We start from the raw sequence: 19615 nt of genomic DNA on the forward strand, positions 1-19615 counted from the left end.
AGGATGTCAGATGCATGCATCAAAAGTTATGTGACCAAAAAGATCAAATAAATGAACAGAAAGGAATTTGATTCTCATAGAACTTTATACGGATCACACCCAGATCATCAATGAGCAAACTTCTGCATTTAGTTTCTTCAGGCATGTCATCAGGAGAAAAAATAGCAACATTCTAACAAACATGCAACATACACTAAAATTAGTCAACACGAATTAATCTGTTTTAGCATAAATCTCAATATGAGGAAGCAACAAGCTTTATGCTATGAAGGAGGTGGCTGGGGTGGAGGAGGTTAAGCTTTGCCAGCAGCAGCAGTGTGGTGTATCAGCATTAATGCAAGCAAGAATTAGTGAGAAGTATGTCATAATTGAAAACACAGCTGTGTTGAGAGAGAGTGCTGTGATTGGCTGTAGGAGCTGGGAGGTGATAATTAGGATCAGCTTACCATTTGGCTGATCACAATTTGGCTAATTATATTATCATGGATTTAGCAATGTGGATTTCTAGTTTCAAAACCCTGAATAAAAACAGCACTATGCACTGATCACAATTTACTCCTCTGGGATCCATCTTGTTGTTCCTGAAATAATGTAAACAATGCATGCATTACTGCTTGAAATTGTAGGCTATCAGACAAGGTTTGTAGGGTTAATCATTCATGTGTTTTCTTTCAGTAAGTTGTTATGATTATATTAAGTTCCTTCTCAATCACTGAATAAAGTTAATATGAACAATTGCTATAGAAATTTTTTTGTCTTTCCTAGGAATTATTTTCCTGGTTAATCCCTAAAATATCTAAAAATACTTATTGTGTTAGATAACGTGCCAAACACCCAAAGATATTATTTCAATGGCATGTATCACGGATAAATCAGAGCAATTCATCACACAAAGCAATTTGTACTGAATTTTAAGATTGTTTTTTTCTGAAATATCCCTTAAATTTAATCCTTGTCAAAGTCTCAGTTTGTGACAGTGATCTTTTCAGGTACTTGTTCAGCTTTACAACACAACTCAGACACAACTTTGTATTTAAGTCCTTATTTTAGATGGATTTCAGGTATCTATCTAGTTTTTTTCTGTTTCTGTGTGTATATCTGTGAAATGTGGATCGTGAGCAGGTATGTAGCGAGTTCAGCTTTCCGCTGCAGTTTCCTTGTAAATAGGAGGAGCTCCTATGTAAGCTTATTATCAGCTGCCACTATTTGTGTTCCCTCTGAGTGAACCGAGTCTGTCCACACATACTGTACACACAAGCACACATACTCTGGTTCTAAATCTTCTCACCCACCTCCTTTATGTTTTATTGAAAGTTTATGGTCTTCCATCTTTGATTCTTTTCCTTTTATTCTTTCTTTCCTGCTCTTCTCATCCACCTCCCTCCGCCTCTCATTAGGTAACTGTGGTGTATTATAATATTTCAGTTCTTTAAATACTTCACACAGTGTACAAAAATATGTTTTATCTGAGCCCTCTGTATTTTGATTTCGAACACAAAAGCAGAGCTGGTCTCTTGTGTGGTTTGGGAACTGGTACAAAAGCAGAGAGAAGAAAGACAAATGTGGGTAATGGCAGAAAAAAGGAGGGGGATTCTCTGATAAATTATGTGTGTGTGGCTTTGTCTGTGTCTATATATAAATCTGTATGGATCTGCCTGTGTGTTTAAGACAATGCACATGCATATATTTAAGCTACATTAAAGTCTGTGCATTTCTCAGTGTTCATATATGTGCATAGGCAGGCTATGTCTGAGTGTGTTTGAGCTTAAATGTGTGTGCTGATCACCATGACCCAGTGAGAAGTGCTGACTCCAGCACTTTGTTCTGGGGGAAGCAGCTCTGATTTGACAGCGTCTCCAGTGATGAAAGCAGCTGTAACAGCAACACTTTGTGCTGTTCCACTCACAGCTGCAGCAGTGACAGCGACAACCTCTGCTGTTTCATGCAATGTTCTCTATTGATCATAATAAACATTTTGACATTGCAGGTTGTGCTGTATCTATTAAATAGCAATCTGCAGCATTTTAACTTTAATTTTGAATCCATACAGTGCTTAACAAATTTATTAGATCACCTGTCATATTTGTCTCAGAGACCATCCAGCATCATGAAGTGCTTTAATGCGGACTCTTTCATTTTCTATGAGCTCTCCACGTTTTACCATTTTGATCAGGAATGAGGGATTTCAAACTGAATTCACCCAAATTTGAGCCGGCTCACTGGGCTTCAACCACTAAAACTCATTTTTCTGTTCAGGAATGCAAGTAAATAACTATAATTTGACATATTAATCAAGAAATATTAATGTGCTTTAATATTTTTTAAGTTTTTTTGTAAATCAGTAAATTTGAAAATTCACGGATAACAATAATAATTATATTTTAGCTTTAAAAATATCATTTGGGTTAAAGAGCTTGTACATATTGGTGTATTAACCATTGCAGAAATATAAAAAATGAATTTGGTAATTACCAATGCTGTTAATTTAGGGCAGCTGTGGCATAAACCTTACTTTGGTTTGGGTTAGAGTGGTCTAATAAATTTGTTAAACACTGTAGGTTTTTCAGATGATGTCACGCAACCGCTGACAACTCCCCTTGGGGGAGAAATAGTAGTTCGAGAGAAACACTTCCAAAAGGGCTATGTTTTGAGCTGTTTAGGACTGCCAAGTGTTAAAACCGTGGAAGTTAAAGCATTCTCAATTCTTAAGCTACTTTTGTGTCCTGAAAGTAGCGAAATATCCAGGCAAAATAAAAACCCTAGAGAGAAATGGCAGCAGGCAGAAAAAAAAAGAAAATCCTGGACGAGCTGTGTCACACAACACTCGCATACGGTTTATCGTGGTTTTGCTCATTAAACATTGATCTTACCTGTGTTTCCTCAGCTTATGTCTTTCCAATCTCACTTGTCATGGCGGAAAATGTGGCTCTTTTAAGAGATTCAGGTCATTTGGCTCAGCTCAGTTGAGCCGGTTGCTTGGGTCCCAAACAGCTCTTCATTTGGTACCAGTTTGTCAGTTTGCCCAGTTAACTGTGGATTGAATACAACAAAGTATGTAGGAAAGGAAACTGGCACTCAAACAGGCTAGCTACAGTGGCTCACATTAAAGAGCTGTTTCGTAGAACAGCCTTGTTAATGAACTTCAAAAATTAACTCATTTGCTCACACTACAAGGCTTATTCTTTCGATAGTCTATCACTGTTTCAATTAAAAGCATATTTGTGACATAATGAGGACCTTCTTTATATATTAAAGGGACTCAACTAGCCTCTTAGCTCAGTACAAGCTCCTCCTCTTGTCTTCCTTCATCTGGCTCGATGAAGCTAGACACTAAGTAGTCTACAGTACTGAGTAATTTGCGATATTGCCTTTTGTTTATATAAAAAAATAAAAAATAAAAACAAAATAAAGAAGGTCATGAGCAGAGATGTAGCCATCAACTCAGGCTGCACTGATTTCACATTTATTCAGTCATCTGACAAACTTCCTTCTGATTGGAGGTTTGTTTAACCTGTGACCTCTCCCTCTACTCCGCATTTGCTCCTCTACCCCGCGTCATTACTGTGCTCTCACTTCAACACCACCCCAGCATCCACATGTAGGCTCTGATACGGGGGCTTAATCACCACTGTTATTCTGCCTGTAAAATAAATCTGCAAGAAGTGAGGAAGTGGGAGATATCAAACACAAACTCTTTTCTTCTGCTGCAGTAAATGTTTTAACCATCACAAATGTGAGTTGTCTGAACAACAACACAAAATATTCTGAATGACAAGAAGGATTTTTGAAGTGAAAGAGCCAAACTTTGCCAGGGGGATCCAACAGTGTCACAGCAAATAATAAAAGACATGTAATGTTGTTTGCCCAAACATCATTACATACTACTGCACTGTTTTTTAAGCTAAAGCAAACTCTAAATGCAAAATCACTTCATTGAACTTCTTTTTCAGTTTGTCAAAAAAAAATTGAAGACAGAAAGAGAGAAATATGCTCTTGTAGCACAACTTAAGATCATTTCTCATCTCTGTCATTTAGGAGCCTAACTCTCCTGCGGGCAGCCCTCCTCACTCCCCACATGGGAACGGATTGGACCGAGCTCCGACCCTGAGGAAAGAGCTCCCAGGCTCCTCCAGTACAGGGGATGCCCCTTCTACTCCAAACCCCCGCAGCCCCACCCCGGGGAAGGCCAAGGACCCTGCACAGGTAAGAAAGTTGAGTAGATTGTTCAGGACTGTCTGATCGCCGCCGACTCCTTTCTCTGCTCGAGATCCCTGCCCCTTAAGGGAAGGTCACTGTAACAGGGCTAAATACTGCTAGTGCTGTGCTCATGGTTATTTGCACTGGTCTTTATTATGATAGGTCACATCAGAGAGTACGGTCTAGACCTGCCTCTTTCTAAAGTATATTGAGATGACTTTGGTTATGAATTGGCACAATACAAACAAAGATTGATTGATCTGAAGTCTTACAGTTGCTGAAATTGTCAACGTGTTTCAAGAGAGTGAAGATTTCAGTCTTTTTGCAAAATCCTTTCTTCACTTCCTCATGTTACATGTTTGTCATAATTTTTGATATTGTATGAATAAAAACTCTTTAACTCTGACATACCATAAATATTGTTTAGTTTTACCAACTCTTGTCCCATTGAACTACACTGAAAGACGAAGATGTGGCTGTTCTTATTTTTTTATTTCTTATTTGACCTCTCAACAGATGGATAAGTCCCAGTCTCCCTTGTCTAAGTCTAGCACCCCATCCCCGTCTCATCGTGACGCTCTTACACCTGGAGCACCAGGAGCCCCTGGTCCCAGCACCTCCTGCCTTCGTCTGGTCAGCAAAGCAGCATCAAGTGCAGACCCTCTTGGTGAGAATACCGTTCACAAACCTTCATCAATTATCTTTTAACACATAACTTTTGATATAAAAGCTCTGATATAGAAATCTATCACACTGAGTCTGTATCTGTCATTTCTTCAAATGTACTTTATGTTAGAAACAAACTGATCTTAGTCTTATCTTTCTCAACTTTGTTTGAATTTGCACCAAGTCTATCCCTGTCCTTTATGCCCCATGCCCTCTTGTCCCTCTGTTGATCCAGTTCCTCATTTATTTGTGCTTTGAAGTAACTTCTGTAAAGTTAAATTTTCAAAGAATACATATGTCTAGATCAAATGTAAAACATTAGAAAAAGCATAAGGCTAAGTTGACCCTAAACTGCTGTGATTATGCTAATGAACACAGAACAATCATTGTCCTAAACTTTGTTGTGCTTAAACAAGAAAGTTAATATATGGAAGAAATTGTCCGTTCCTCTCGGCCCCCTTGTGATCATGTTTGTACTTGTGTGCTTTGTATTGTTTCCCCTTTTTACTTCCATCCTTCAATCCCTCCTTCCTCTTTCCCTCCCTCCCTAGCTCTCCGCAGTCCCATGTCTGTGCCCCCCGGTTCATACCCGGCTCACTTTGGCGTGGTGTCCCACGCAGGACTGAATGGAGAGCTGGCCAGCCCAGGAGGCTTTGGAGGCGCTCTGACTCTCTCCCCACAGATCAGTGCAGCAGCAAACGCCTACTCCCGAAGCCCCATGGTGAGCAAATGCCAGATTATTCTTCTCTGTCAGAGTTTGATTTATAGTTCAGCATCAGATCTAACCCTCTGACTGTCAGAGCACTGAGAGGAAGTAGATTAATGTCTTCTGGGTTATCAGGTTGTGTTGTGCATTCATTATATACTCTAAGCTATCATTTTACGTTCGCTTTGATAGAAAGTGACAGCTGTTTACAAGTTATGCAAGATGGCGGGCAAAGCAGAGTCTAACACTATGCTTTTATCAATGCTGTGTGTAATTGGAGATATCCACAGTATCAACAAAAGATCAGAAAAGAGTATGAAGCTGCCTTATCATATCCAGGACATCACCTACTGGTTGCATGAGAGTACTTTTGCCATACTGTATGTACACGTTATTTATAGTCCCCCTCCTACTTGCATGTTAACGTTGTCACACTAAATTTTCCGTACTAGTAGCCTCTTTAACACGTGCTTCAAGTAACTTTTGCAGTTGCATAGTTAAAGTAATATCATATGGTTGTACAAATTGCCACTGCACGTCGATACTAGCCTCAAGGAACACCAGTGTGTCTTGCCATGCCATTTGAGAACCACTGAACTAAACTAATAGTAGCTTCATCAATCTAACATAGTTGTTACAATCTCCTGTTGAAGCTAAAAGCTTAATTTTAGACATGTAGACAATGTGCATGTCAGTTTTGGCAAGGTTGTTAATGTAGCAACAGCGTGTAGCTACTGCACGTAGCGTCCACAATGCTTCAACATAACTCAGCCTCAAGGCAAGATGTTCACTGCTGTGCCCTGACTATTAACCTCTCAAGGGAAAAACAGTGCACTCACAGCATCACATATCAGTGTCAGCACTCTTTCACACTTACACAGTTATTTCTTTTTTAGACTTTCTGGTCACACTATTGCTTGAATCCTTACAATTGAAAGATTTTGTAATTTTACAACTGTTCTATGTAATTAAATAGAAACCCCCAAGAATTAGTATGAATTTGCATGTGTTTTCTGTATGTTTGCATGTTCCTTTTTGAAAGTTTGAAAGTTTGTCAAGCGGTTAATTGTTACTTCGCCTTCTTGTCCCCATCAGGTGGCATATGACTCTCGGTCTCACCTGAGAGCCCCGGGGTTGTCCTCTTCTCTGCCTGGTTCCTCTGGTGGAAAGCCGTAAGTTTGTTTGCTTTTAATACATGAAAATGTTGACAATATTTAGGCAGCACAGACATCAGTGGAGCGCAGATGGCCTGGTGATTAGGTTGCACCCAATGCCTGTGGGCAGCCCTGGTTCAAATCCAGCCTGTGGCTCCTTTCCTGCATGTCTCCCCACTCTCATTCATGTTTCTGATTCTACCCATTGTCCTCCTCTGTCAATTAAGGCACAAAAAGCCTGGAAATAAATATATATCTTTGATTGAAAATTGAATGATACCTGCCTCTTTTAAATGCTTTTCTTCTGATTCAGTTAACATGTTTTGTATAACTGCAGATAAACAGGTTAGGTGATTGTATTATCTGTCAAAAGTGAGGTAAAAATAAGTACGTGAAAGCTCAGCAGAATAATCATGTCAGACTAAAAAACAGGTGATACTTTAGCCTTGGTCATAGAAAATGAAAATATTTGGATTGAATCACAATCCTGATGAGTAATCGTTCCTCCAAGCCGCTCATTTTGTCTACACAAGGCCTTTCGGGGTTGCACATTAACCTCGTCTATCAGATGAAAGCCCTGCATACTGTCGACACTATTGGATGTTTAGCACGCTCACACACAGTCCATTGTTTACTGCTGACTGAGATATTGTGTTGTTTTTGTCATTTGTTGCAGAGTAGCAGTTCATTCTTGCGCTGCTAATTTGAAATCATAAAACAGCCTCGGCTTCCAACTGCTCCGGTATTGATCGGCCATTAGCAATGCCACACTGACTCTGCCCTGTAATACAATCTGTCATTATACATTCCCTCCCACAGCTGCTGTGGGCTGAGTAATTGCTGAATTTGGGCAAATATCACATGAGTTACAAGGCCGCCATTATATCGTCAGACTTCAGATCCTGCACACTTACTGTATCTGCATTTTGCATTCTTACTTGTAGCTTCTTTGCTCTCACTGAATCTGTCTTGCCTGCCCTCTCATCAGGCCATTTCTCAATTCCTTCAATCTCCTTTTCCATACAAACAAGTCATAACTCTGTTTATTTCCAGCTGTATCTCTTCAGTGCTATATTGATTTATTTCTGTTCCCTTCTGTCTGTTTGCTCTGCAGTGCCTACTCTTTCCATGTGAGTGCAGATGGACAGATGCAACCGGTGCCCTTCCCCCCTGATGCCCTGCTGGGCCCAGGAATTCCTCGCCACGCCCGTCAGATTCACAGTCTGAACCATGGCGAGGTGGTGTGCGCCGTCACCATCAGCACCTCGACGCGTCACGTCTACACCGGAGGTAAAGGTTGCGTCAAAGTGTGGGACATCAGCCAGCCAGGAACCAAGAGCCCCATGGCCCAGCTGGACTGCCTGGTGAGACATAAAGGCTTAAATAGGCCCACAGAAGGGTTCAAAATACACCTAAGCATTCAAAGTAAATGTGTTCGGGTGTAGTATATCTCTTTTACCAATGTATTCTGATTTGTTTTATTTATGTACTCAGATTTTTTATTTTATTTCATCCAATCAGAACAGGGATAACTACATCCGTTCCTGTAAAATCCTCCCGGATGGACGAACCTTGATTGTAGGTGGGGAGGCCAGCACCCTGTCAATCTGGGATTTGGCCACACCCACTCCTCGCATCAAGGCTGAACTGACATCATCTGCCCCTGCTTGCTATGCTCTGGCCATTTCCCCCGACAACAAGGTGTGCTTCTCCTGCTGCAGCGACGGGAACATTGTCGTCTGGGACCTTCACAATCAGACGCTTGTCAGGTAAGAGGAGGGAAAGGAGGAAAAGCAAATAAAGATTTTTCTCAAAAAATAGATTCTAGATGGGAGAGGGTACAAAGGGGAGAGGGAGGGAGGTGAAGGAGAGAAAGGCTTGATGGATGTGGAAGCATTTCAGGAACTTCTTCAGGAGAAAAGAGAAAAAGGATATGAAATATTAGAGAACAGAAGAGGGAGAAAAAATCGTTGCAGTGAGGGGCTTCTTCACCTAACCCTATAGTCAGGCGAGGAGAGCCTTAGGGGATATGGATTGGATGAAAACGCTTAATTCTGGTAAGGCAGGTGGAGGGAGAATATGGGAGAAGGCGATGGGAGGCCGTGGCAAGGAAAGGAGATGAGGGTACCAAAAAGAAGAAAGATTCAGGTGTGGGTGGGGTGAGGGCAGGAGGTGCTACAGGGAGGTAAGGATTAAAATATATTTGGTCTGACACCTCTGGGAGAATTGAGGCAAATAAACACGCAGGATGCAGAGACTGCAAATTGTGTGTATGCATGTGTTTGTATTCATACATAAAGCTTTTGTGTCTCTTCTCTGCAGGCAGTTTCAGGGCCACACAGATGGAGCGAGCTGCATCGACATCTCCAATGATGGCACCAAACTGTGGACAGGAGGGCTCGACAACACAGTGCGCTGCTGGGACCTACGAGAGGGGCGCCAGCTCCAGCAGCATGACTTCACCTCGCAGGTACATACATGGATGGACACAATCATCCATACACATATGACATTTTCTAAAATATTTCCAGTGAAAGTCTCCAAAAATCAAAAATAAATCCAATGAAAATTTCTTTGAAATAATGATTGAAAAAAGCTGAATTTTACCAACAAGAGGCTTTGAAAACAGATGGAAGTTTACACAACTGTCCTTAGAGATTTTCTGTGAAAATTCCTTTTAAGTCCCAAGAAAATTTCAATGAAACGCATCCCTTTTCTTCAAAAAAAAAATCCAAATTTTTTTTTGAACTTTTGAAAAAATGTGTGTAATTTCCAAGACAGTTTGACTGCAGACCATTCATCTGAGACAGCGTATATCTCAGAACAGAATGCATAAACTTTCAAAATAAAATCTGATTGTGCTTCTGTTTAGGGTAAGGGTTAAGGTAAGGGTTAAGATACCGAAAGTTAAAGGTTAAAAACCTGACCTTCAAAAGAGATAAAGCTGAGAAAACAGTCTGCCTAAAAAAATCCCGTCCATGAGAACATTAGAGCAAATGTAGCTGACGTAGCTCTGTTACCTGTGTATGCTACATAAATAATGGTGCCAACAGAAATCCGTGGCTAATGTAGCAAAAGCTAAGCTCACAAAGCAGCTGCCTAAGCGATATATCTAAATTTTATAGGTAGCTAAATTAGGCTAAGCTACGTTTCCTAAAGCTCACAATGTTTTGGCTAACTTAGCAAAAGGTAATTTAGATAGATAGCTAACATAGCTTTGTAGCTAATGTATCTAAAGCAAAGCTCACAAAGCATCTATGTAAGCTACATAAGCTATATATCTGCATTATTTACATAGCTAAGTTATCCTTAGCTACATTTGCAAAAGCTCATGTAAAACAAGCTTAGTTAGTTATAGATAATGTAACTACATAGCTGATGTAGCTACATATCTAACATACTTATTTAGCTTACATAGCTAAAGCGAGCTCACAAAGCAGCTATGTAATATATGGCAATACGTTAACTCCGTAGCAATGTGAGCTTTAGCTACTTTTGCTAGAGTTCGCATTGCTAAAGCTAATTTAGCTACATTGGCTTATGTGGCAATGTTACATTGCTAGTGTAGCTATGTGAGCTTTAGGTAAAGCTAGCAGAGCCGAAGTGAGCCAATGTTTTTGTAACTTCTTCTGAAACAGGCCTATGCATGATTTAATCCTGGATTGACTTTTTTCTGTTTTATTTATGAAATGTTTCTAAGTCTATAATGTTTTCCATGTGGTTATTTCATGAATGCAACTGCCATACTTTGGCACAGAAATTCCCAGAAATTGCAGAGAGGTTTTCAAAAATTCTTAAAAATTCACCAAAATTTTCTAAAAATGGCAATAAAAGCCCTTAAAATTCCCCCAAATTTCCATTAAAGTAAAAAAAATTATGAACACTCCTTTACATCTCCAAAAATATCTAAACATACTCAACATTTCTATGCAAATATAAAAACACAAAGATTAGAATAACTGGGACAAACGAGGCAATACAACACATCTTCACAGGGTTGAAATCCTAAATTAACTGACTACCATATGATCCAAACTTGGACCCAGAGAGTGACCTTGACTTGCAGGTATTTACACCGATACACAGCAAAAACACATTAACAGACACCATAGTGTTACCTTACAGATTCTCTGTCACACACAGCTCTGTTATTCACTCCTTACTGCCACAACAGAGCTATAGAGTTGACTACTGTTGTCAGATGAGTTTCGATCCACCGTGTAATGACTTTCTCTCTCCTTTCTTTCTCCATCTCTCTCGGTCTGCCACTTCCTGTCACTCTGCTACCATTTTCCCTCTCTTTTTCCCCGTTTATTAATTCCCTCCATGTTCAACTCTATTACATCATTCCACCTTTTCACTTTTTACCATTTCTTTTCTATTTTCATTTACCGTGTTTTTCTTCATCTGAAATCCTTTGTTCCATCTTAATTCCTTCATCTTCTTTCCATTGTTTTCGTTCATCAACCTAATCTCCTTTTCTCACTACATTTCCTACATTTTCTCCCCAAACCTTGTTTTTTCCTCACCCTTTCTTCTCTCCTTCTTTTCTCTGTTTTCATTTCTAACTTTCCTCTGATTTCTTTCTTCCCTCTCTCTCTCTCTCTCTCTTTCTCTCTCCAGATCTTCTCTCTAGGTTACTGTCCAACGGGAGAGTGGTTGGCTGTGGGAATGGAGAGCAGTAACGTGGAAGTGCTTCATGTCTCCAAACCTGACAAGTACCAGCTGCACCTCCACGAGAGCTGTGTTCTGTCTCTCAAGTTCGCCTACTGCGGTGTGCACACTCAAACATAACAGTCCAGATTATGATTAAATATTCTCGTTACTTCCCTTGCTCTTTTTATGCCTTGATCTTTATTTTTCTTTGTTTAACCAGTGTGACTTTTCTGTCTGCATTATTTCAGGCAAGTGGTTTGTGAGTACAGGAAAAGACAATCTGTTGAATGCATGGAGGACACCATATGGAGCCAGTATTTTCCAGGTAAGCGCAATGTTCTTAGGATGTTTGCACTCTGTATATATATGCATCCAAGCAGACCCATCAATATTTATTCATTTATGAGTGCACATGTGTCTGCACCATTGACTGTATATTACAATGGACAGAAAATCTCTATGGAGTAGTTATTGTTGCAACATTTAAGTGCACATTTTAACATTTTGAGAGCATGAATCATTAATTTTGGGCTCAGATTTGTCTTCAGACTTTCTCTTAAAACCTGTTTTTTGTGCTCAAAACTGCCTCCTTTGGCTTAGATTTTCTCTGTGTTCAAAATATCTGCTTGCTCTCATATCTTTCCTGTGCTTATACTCAAACTATTCCCCTAACCCTCAGGTAACTTCTGCTCACTTCTTGGATATCCATCTCATTGCACACAGACCAGTCTCTGCATGCTCAAAACATATTTTGAAAAACTTCCCTTAATGTGGAATCTTGCAAATACCGAGTAGAAATTATTAAAATGTATTTCACAAACTGCACCAAAAAACCTTTTTTCCGATGTGGTTTAAAATAACTCATCATAAAAATTCTAAACTCATTTTAAGAGCATAAAGAATAACCTCTGAGATTCAACGCTGTTAAGGCCTCCTGCAATGTGTAGAGCAAACATGATTGATCAGCTTTATGTCTGTTTCTTATTGGTTGGGGTATTATCTGAGCAAGAAACTAAAGATTTGAGAGCAAACAGGCATTTCAAGCACAGAGAAAACCACATAGCCAGGTTTTAAGGGGAACCTTGAAAAATAATCTGGGCCCAAGTTCAGTAAGTCTGAAAAGCTCTGAAAATATAGACTCTTGAGTTTTGCGACAATAATGACTCCATATTTCTTCTGTCGGCTGTACAGAGTAAAGCCAAAATGCCCCATGACAGGTGCTGACATATCACACTGGTGATGTAATTTGGGGGTAAGACGTGTATAAAAGAACTGGCTGGTGGAATTGCAGAGTGATGTCACAATCACTTTCAGAAACCAAAAGACACAGTCAGCTTACTGTACGATTGTCCAGGTTGGTTCAGTCACACACTCATGAGCACACACTCATGGTTACAGAAAGTTCAATGAACCTTTTTTTCTTAGCATTCCTCTTCCACTGCCAATCTAATGAAATGAGGGAGCTCTAGACACTTTGCCTTCTCTCTCAGGTGGTTTTTGTTCTGTGCACCTTAATATTCAGTTTTTGGTCTGTATCTATGGCTGCAGTGTCATCCATGGGTGCTTCCTCTGCTTCCTGCCTATAATACACACCAACACATCCACACGTGCTAAACCCAGGAAGAAGGGAAAGAAAAGATGCAGGGATTCAGAGGGGGAAGCCGAATCGTAAACATTTTTAACTGATTTGCTGATCTATGTTAACTTGCAGAGGTTTATCAGAGAATGCAGGATCACAGAACAAATGACTTAATTTAGTTTTGTTCAAACACTGCATTTGAGGAAATTTTGAAACATGAATATGCAAGGAGGCAGCATTTTTAGCTGAGCCAGTTTATCTGGGTGTGAATGAAACTAGCGAGGGGAGATGAAGGTACATTTAAGCTGGGCATTTTGTGTGTGCGTTTTTTATTTTTCTATAAGTAGGCAGCAGGGTTGGCGGCTCCTGTCTCTCCCGGTGGACTAAAAGGAGAATGCTGGCTATCTGCTTTGTTATCCAAATGCCAAACGTCTTCCCTGCCAAACAGCTCCCTCCTGTCACTGTGTTTCACAGAGCTGCTCTCCCTCTTTTTTCTCTTTCTCTCCCTCCTCATCTCCCTCTGGTTTATCACCGTCCTTTCCAGTTTGTCTCCTCTTTTTTCCTCTTTTTCTCCCTCTCTCCTTGTCTCTCTGTTTATCCCTGTCCTTTCTCTCTCTCTCTGTCTACTTACTCATTTTTATCTCCCTCTCCTGATCTCTGTACCTCTACCCTCACGGTGTTCTTTCTCTCTGTCCTTGTCCTTTGGTTTATCCCTGTCCTTGCTTTCTTCCATATTTGTTATCTTTTTTCTTGCACTACCCCACCATTTTTTTCACTTTCTCTCCCCTCCTGCGGCTGGGCTGTGGCTTACTCCTACTTTTTGTTTCTTTCCATTTTTTCAGTATTTGGCAATAAATATACCATGAATACATGATCACATATTCACAGAACTACTTTTACATTAAATATCCCAAATTAAAAAAAAAACAAACACCAAAGACAGATCAAACAAACAAAGCAGAACAAAGACAGCTCTTTTCTGTAGTTTTGACATTCAGATATGTAAATAGCAGCAAAGAGAGCTTTATTCTAATGCTGTATAAACCCTCATTCATTTAATGTAGGTGTCGTCGACTTACTTAACCTTATCAGGGAACTGTCTTTATCGAAGATCAAGCTGCCAAGGATTTTTATCTGCTTCTGTCACCTCTTTGGTTTTTGTGTCACATAGAAATAGAGGTTCTTTAGTATTATTGAAATTCATTAACAAGGGTCAGAATAAATTTTTCATTGTGTTTATGTATGCTAAGTTCCTTACGCATTTTCTGTTAAAGTTTTATAACTGATTCTTTGCATTTGTAAGGTAAGATGAGAGCAGTCGTTCTTAACTGGTGAAAGTGGGTTGTAGAGCTATTTCTAGTGTGTTGTGAATGTGTGCTTGAAAAAAAATGTGGCGAAAACCATAAACCAAAACAGTAGGGGTGCAGGATTTAGGGTGCTTTCACACCTAGGTTGTTTGGTCTGAAATTTCAGACTTCTAAGTTTGACCGAACCTGAATGACAGGTATAAAACCTCCTTTGAACAGTGGTCTTGACTCCTGACCAAACAGCCAGACCTTGGTCCGGTCAAAATAAGTGGTCTCGGTCCAGACAAAACTGAACCGGGGTCTGATTCGTGCCCAGCCGTGAAAGCATTATTTTGAAAGATTCTGACCTTTGTATTGAAAGGATACTATGGCATGAGTCGAGAAAAAGGAAATCCAACATACAAAACAAAATGAGTTGCAAAATCACAACAAAAGAAGAGACCAAATGTGTCACTGGCTAAACTTTCTAACTGTTTTCCGAGGATGAAAGAGAGAGGATACGAGAGGATGGGAGAACAGCGTCACCTGAAGATTTAAAAAAACTGCAGCAGTAAATGAGGGTAGATGATACTCTGTAAAAAAGCAGTGTTTCAACGAATCGCACCACATCACTCCCGAGTCAGTGTTGCCATGCCTCACAGGATTGCATAAGGTTTTCTGCTTTCCTGTCTACAACTATAAAGTTACGTACCGCTCGACAAGTTAGCACTGTTGGTAGTAGTAAATCAATAAATATTATGGCAGAAAGCATAGTTCTGATTAAGGAGATCTTGGCTCTTAAATGAGATGTTAGGGGGAGCTCTAAAAAGTTGTTAACGTGTGCGTTATTATTTTATTTTATGTGTTTTATGTACATTTCAGTCATGAATACTCTCATCATACATTTAACTAATTTATTGCAAAAAGGATTTATAGTTTTACTTGGCAGAGAAGGCAAAGATGCTGCCTGGTTTAGTCAAGCAGCATGCTTGTATTGAAAATTTATCATTTCTTCCTTCATATTTATTTGTTGTGGTCCTTTCCAAACTTAAAATGTTTTGACATGCCATTGCTGCCTCTCCAGACACCCCCAACCCACCCACCCGTCTGCTATCTTGGTATAGTACGAGGGATCCTGTGTGAAATGGCCTCTCACCGGTTGCTTCATGATTGACAGCTCTGCTGTGCCTGTAGCGGGGAGGGTGGAGGGAGAGTAGTAATGGGGGGGGGGTTAGGAAGAGAGGTGGACAGGAGAATTGGGGGCAGAGTGAAATGGGGAGCCTAAGAGGATGTAGGAGGAAGAGGAGGAGGGGGAGGAGAGTGTGGGAAGAAAGGAAGGAAGATAAATGATGATGGAGCAGTGGGAGGCAGAGAGGAGGGAGGAGGAGGAGGGGGAGCAGAGGGAGCTTTAGATCATCTAAAGCCAGGTGCCCAGGTCTGCCTTTCACACACAGAGGGTAGAAGAGGGAGGGAGGAGGATTGTGCATTTTGCTAGTTCATACAGACCGTCAGACTTGTGCAGCTCGTGATGCTTAAACCTGCAGCTAATGAGGCTGCAGAGAGAGAGAGAGAGAGAGAGAGAGAGAGCAGACGAATGAGTCAGCATCCTGGAGCTGTGCTGTCGTCTGTTTGGAAATAATTGCCGACTGTTTTGAAATGCAAATATGTCTCGTATGATTGAGTATTAAGTGATGAGTCATATTTTTTCTAACATCTTTTCTTTTTGTGTTTGTTTCTCTCCATCTGTCTCTACACATTTACCAACACTTATCTCTCTCTCTCTCTCTTTTCTCCCTCCCTTTCTTTCTCTTCGTGTTTGTATCTCTCTCCTCTAGTCCAAGGAGTCCTCGTCTGTACTGAGCTGCGATGTCTCCCCTGATGACAAGTACATAGTGACGGGCTCTGGGGACAAGAAGGCCACGGTGTATGAGGTGGTGTACTAAGAGGGTTGGGACGAGATGGGAGGAGACAGGACGTAGGGGTTTGGGAGCTTTTTTTTATTTTGTATTTTTTGGAGGAAAATGGAGCAATCAGTCACCCTGCCAATCGCTTCTGATCCTCATTACATCAGCAACAGCAACAGCCCCTTCTCCATCCTCCTGATCCTCAACCCTTACACATCACCCCTTCTCCATCTCCTTTTTTTGCTGTGATATAAGCTACTGTGGAAGCTCCCAAATGCCCCCCTTCCTCCTTTTGTCTTTTTAGCTCAAGGATGATAGCAAAGAGAGAGGAAGCGGCACGATAAGAAGGACAAAGGGAAAGGGCGGTGGAGCATAAAGATAAAGTCGGGTGAGCAAAAGAGGAGGAGAGAAAGCAAGAAGGAAGAGAAATGACAGGGAGGAAGAGGAGGAGGGGGAGGAGGAGAGGCGAGGCCGGGTAATTAGGGCTGTTTCCTGATTAAGAGCTCAGTGGAAGGAAGGCCCCCAGAGGAGGCGCAGAGCGGCACTGTGGGAGCGCCAGCCAGGAGCACTGATACCACACAATCGATTCATTAGGCAGACAGTGGAAGCCTTAATGAGGCTGACGCCGCAGCTCGCTCTCCCCACAGAGAGGTGTCAGGAGCTGGGGAACGATGACGCTTCAGATATCCACACACACCGACATGAAACATAGACCTGTTCTCACACACAGGAGGCGAACGTCATCGGGCAAAAGCACACACAAACTTGTACAAATCCACTCCCTGAGGTGAACGTTGGAAGAGAAACACACACGCAACACACACAGCACCCAATTAAACATTCATGGCAGCGCTCGCCGTCTCACTGCTTAATATCTATTTTATTTTGGTCTGACAAAGGCAGCGTCTAATGAGCAGCCGAGTCAATGGGATTCTCCGAGGGCCCGCAGACACAAACACAGAACATCAGCCGAGCTGTTCCCTCTAATTCCTCCGGATTGTTCTCCTGACACCGGGCGCTGCTCTCACTCTCATTAAAGGCGCTGTCAGCGAGATGAAGAAGCAGCACGCCGACTACACTGTAAGGCAGACAACAGGGCAAATTAACACCACGCAATTTTACTATCATCAGCAGCCAAATAAGCAGCGTCTAATCCCAATCCTTTCTGTTTTCATCAAACTGTTTTGATTTACAAACCAGATGAGATTACGTGTTTATCAGAGTCATTATCTCCACCTCTGCCTGCCTGCCTGCTGGTGTGTTCAAGAACGCTGGCTAACGTTCGCTAAGCTAATGATTGAGATGTTACTCTCCTTTAAAGAATAGTGTGAACTTTTGGGAAATTTGTTTTTGGCTTCTTTTTGCTAAGAAAATCAAACCACTCTTTCATCTTTAGGACAGAAAAATAAAGCCATCACTAGCTTGCTGCTAGCCAAACTTAGCTTACCATTAATACTGACAACAGGGGGAAACAGCTCGCTTACCTTGATCCAGAAGCAACAGTGTTCACCACACAGCAACTTTACAGCTTCTAAATCAACATATTATATTTAGTTATACTAATACAAAGAGATGAGAATGAAGACATACATTTTTAGTTTTATGTTCTGGACTATGACCTAATCCCAATCTCCCTGCTGAAGTCTAAACATTGAGTTCTCATAGACTGTAATGGTGTCAGGTGTGCTTTCTGTGAGTCCATGAGGCCTGGAATAGGTATAAACCTGAGGTCTGTTATGATGCTCACTACAGTCACAGTAGGGGATCAGAGAGACATAAATACGATACCTGACCGACAGACATGACTACACAGAGGTACGCGATCAGTCATTGTGACCATCACACTGCACTGCCTTTGTTTGTCCGTCCAAACCTTAAGATGAGTAATATGCTAACTTGATGCTAATGCTACGGCACTTAATCACCAGATGCTATTTCTCTCCAACACTTCTCTCTTTCTTTAGTCTGTAGTGGATGTCCCTCTACGACACATCATAAAGACAGGATTGCTGTTGTCAGAGCTCACATTTTTCCTCTGTCTCATAATTCCATCTCACAGCACCACTTTATCACTCTTTTTACCTTTTGTTTTGTTTACATTTTTGACTGCTTCACATGCAGAGCGCTCTGTGCTCTTATTGCATAACATCTCTGATTTTATCCTGCCTTTCGTCAAATACATCTTGCAAAGCTCCCATCTGAACTGTTTTGGCCCAGTTAGAAAGGGACAGGACCAATCAGCAACAAGGGGCAGTACTTTCTGACGCAGCGGAGTCATGATGTAAGCAAGCAGCAACAAGAAATCGGTGCAATTATGGTGGAAGACATTAGCGTGGATGCTGGTAAAGCATAAGTTTTATTAGAACTTGACCACATTTCTTCATTAAAAGAAGAACAAAGAACAACATTGAGTTGTTTTCTTGTAAAAAACGACAAAAGTTGTGTACTGACATGTCTATAGTCGCCATGGTTTGCGTTATGCAGTTTTAAGAGAACTAATTGTGATTTTACGATTATCACGATTATTTTTGGATTGATTACTTTCACACTACCATGAATAAGTAAAATCACATCAACACTCCTTATAGGTCTTGTGTTTTAATTTATTTCCATCCTAGGATGCTCTCATAACAAAATAATATATCAACAATGTAAAGTAACCAATAATTACAAGAAAAATGATAATAATCCCATTTGGATGGACTACTTGAGTGGTTTTAGCTGAGTAGTGTTGAGTTAAAAAGCTATAATTCAGTCAGTCACATCTATTTCATATCCCTCAAATATAAACACATTCTTCATATTCACAACTGTATTTGTAGTTTCTCGTCAAAAACTAAAATTTCCTATTTTTATGTGGCATTTGAACACATCATAACATGTTTAACATATATAACATATATAATACAACGCATCATATTTTCTGTCTTCAGCTCTTAAAGTTTGCTAATTAACGTCAATTCTGCTGATTCCACCGCAGATTCCTACACTGGATTAATATTGTTAACAAACTGGACTAGCTCAAAGTTCTGGAGCACTTTTCAGCATTTATCTGAGCAGCTGAAGAAGAAAATTGTCCTGAAGCAGCTGAAGTGAGGGATATGAGTCTGTAACTGCCAGTACTCACTCACAGGCAGCGTCTTTTTTTCCTCAAGTCGACAGTTTAAGGTACATTCTTGTTTGATGTGATGCATGACACTTCTAGTTTATGTTCCCCTTGAAAGAACTGATTCATGTTTTTACACCAGTCTTATCTTAAAATGACGTTACGTCACAGAGCCTGTGAGACTCGATAGCGTATCGATTCGCTAAAACGTTAATGATTTCGGGTATTTCAAAAACACAGAACCGGGTCCTTATGGACCTGGGTTTTGATCCCCATCCCTAACATTGACATAACTTAACCCAGTTACTGTTTACCTTTACTTTGGCGTACAACGCCGGGTGGTTATCCCGCAAGGGCTAAA

The 19615-nt window shown here is 40.7% G+C and overlaps 1 protein-coding gene across 4 annotated transcripts in view; it reads left to right on the forward strand.

Annotated features, from left to right (window-relative positions):
• Positions 1 to 18448, forward strand: part of tle2b (TLE family member 2, transcriptional corepressor b) — a 137783-nt gene extending 119335 nt beyond the window's left edge. For all 4 annotated transcript variants that reach the window (XM_041791146.1, XM_041791150.1, XM_041791147.1 and 1 more), the window contains 10 exons: positions 4036 to 4203; positions 4714 to 4864; positions 5415 to 5584; positions 6665 to 6741; positions 7838 to 8087; positions 8245 to 8492; positions 9046 to 9193; positions 11347 to 11497; positions 11628 to 11704; positions 16080 to 18448. In XM_041791146.1, the coding sequence (XP_041647080.1) occupies positions 4036 to 4203; positions 4714 to 4864; positions 5415 to 5584; positions 6665 to 6741; positions 7838 to 8087; positions 8245 to 8492; positions 9046 to 9193; positions 11347 to 11497; positions 11628 to 11704; positions 16080 to 16187 (1548 nt within the window). In that variant the 3' untranslated portion in view covers positions 16188 to 18448. The remainder of the gene's footprint in view (positions 1 to 4035; positions 4204 to 4713; positions 4865 to 5414; positions 5585 to 6664; positions 6742 to 7837; positions 8088 to 8244; positions 8493 to 9045; positions 9194 to 11346; positions 11498 to 11627; positions 11705 to 16079) is intronic.
• The last annotated feature ends 1167 nt before the right edge of the window (positions 18449 to 19615 follow it).

The sequence above is a fragment of the Cheilinus undulatus genome, linkage group 7, assembly GCF_018320785.1.
Source record: "Cheilinus undulatus linkage group 7, ASM1832078v1, whole genome shotgun sequence".
NCBI classification, from domain to species: domain Eukaryota; kingdom Metazoa; phylum Chordata; class Actinopteri; order Labriformes; family Labridae; genus Cheilinus; species Cheilinus undulatus.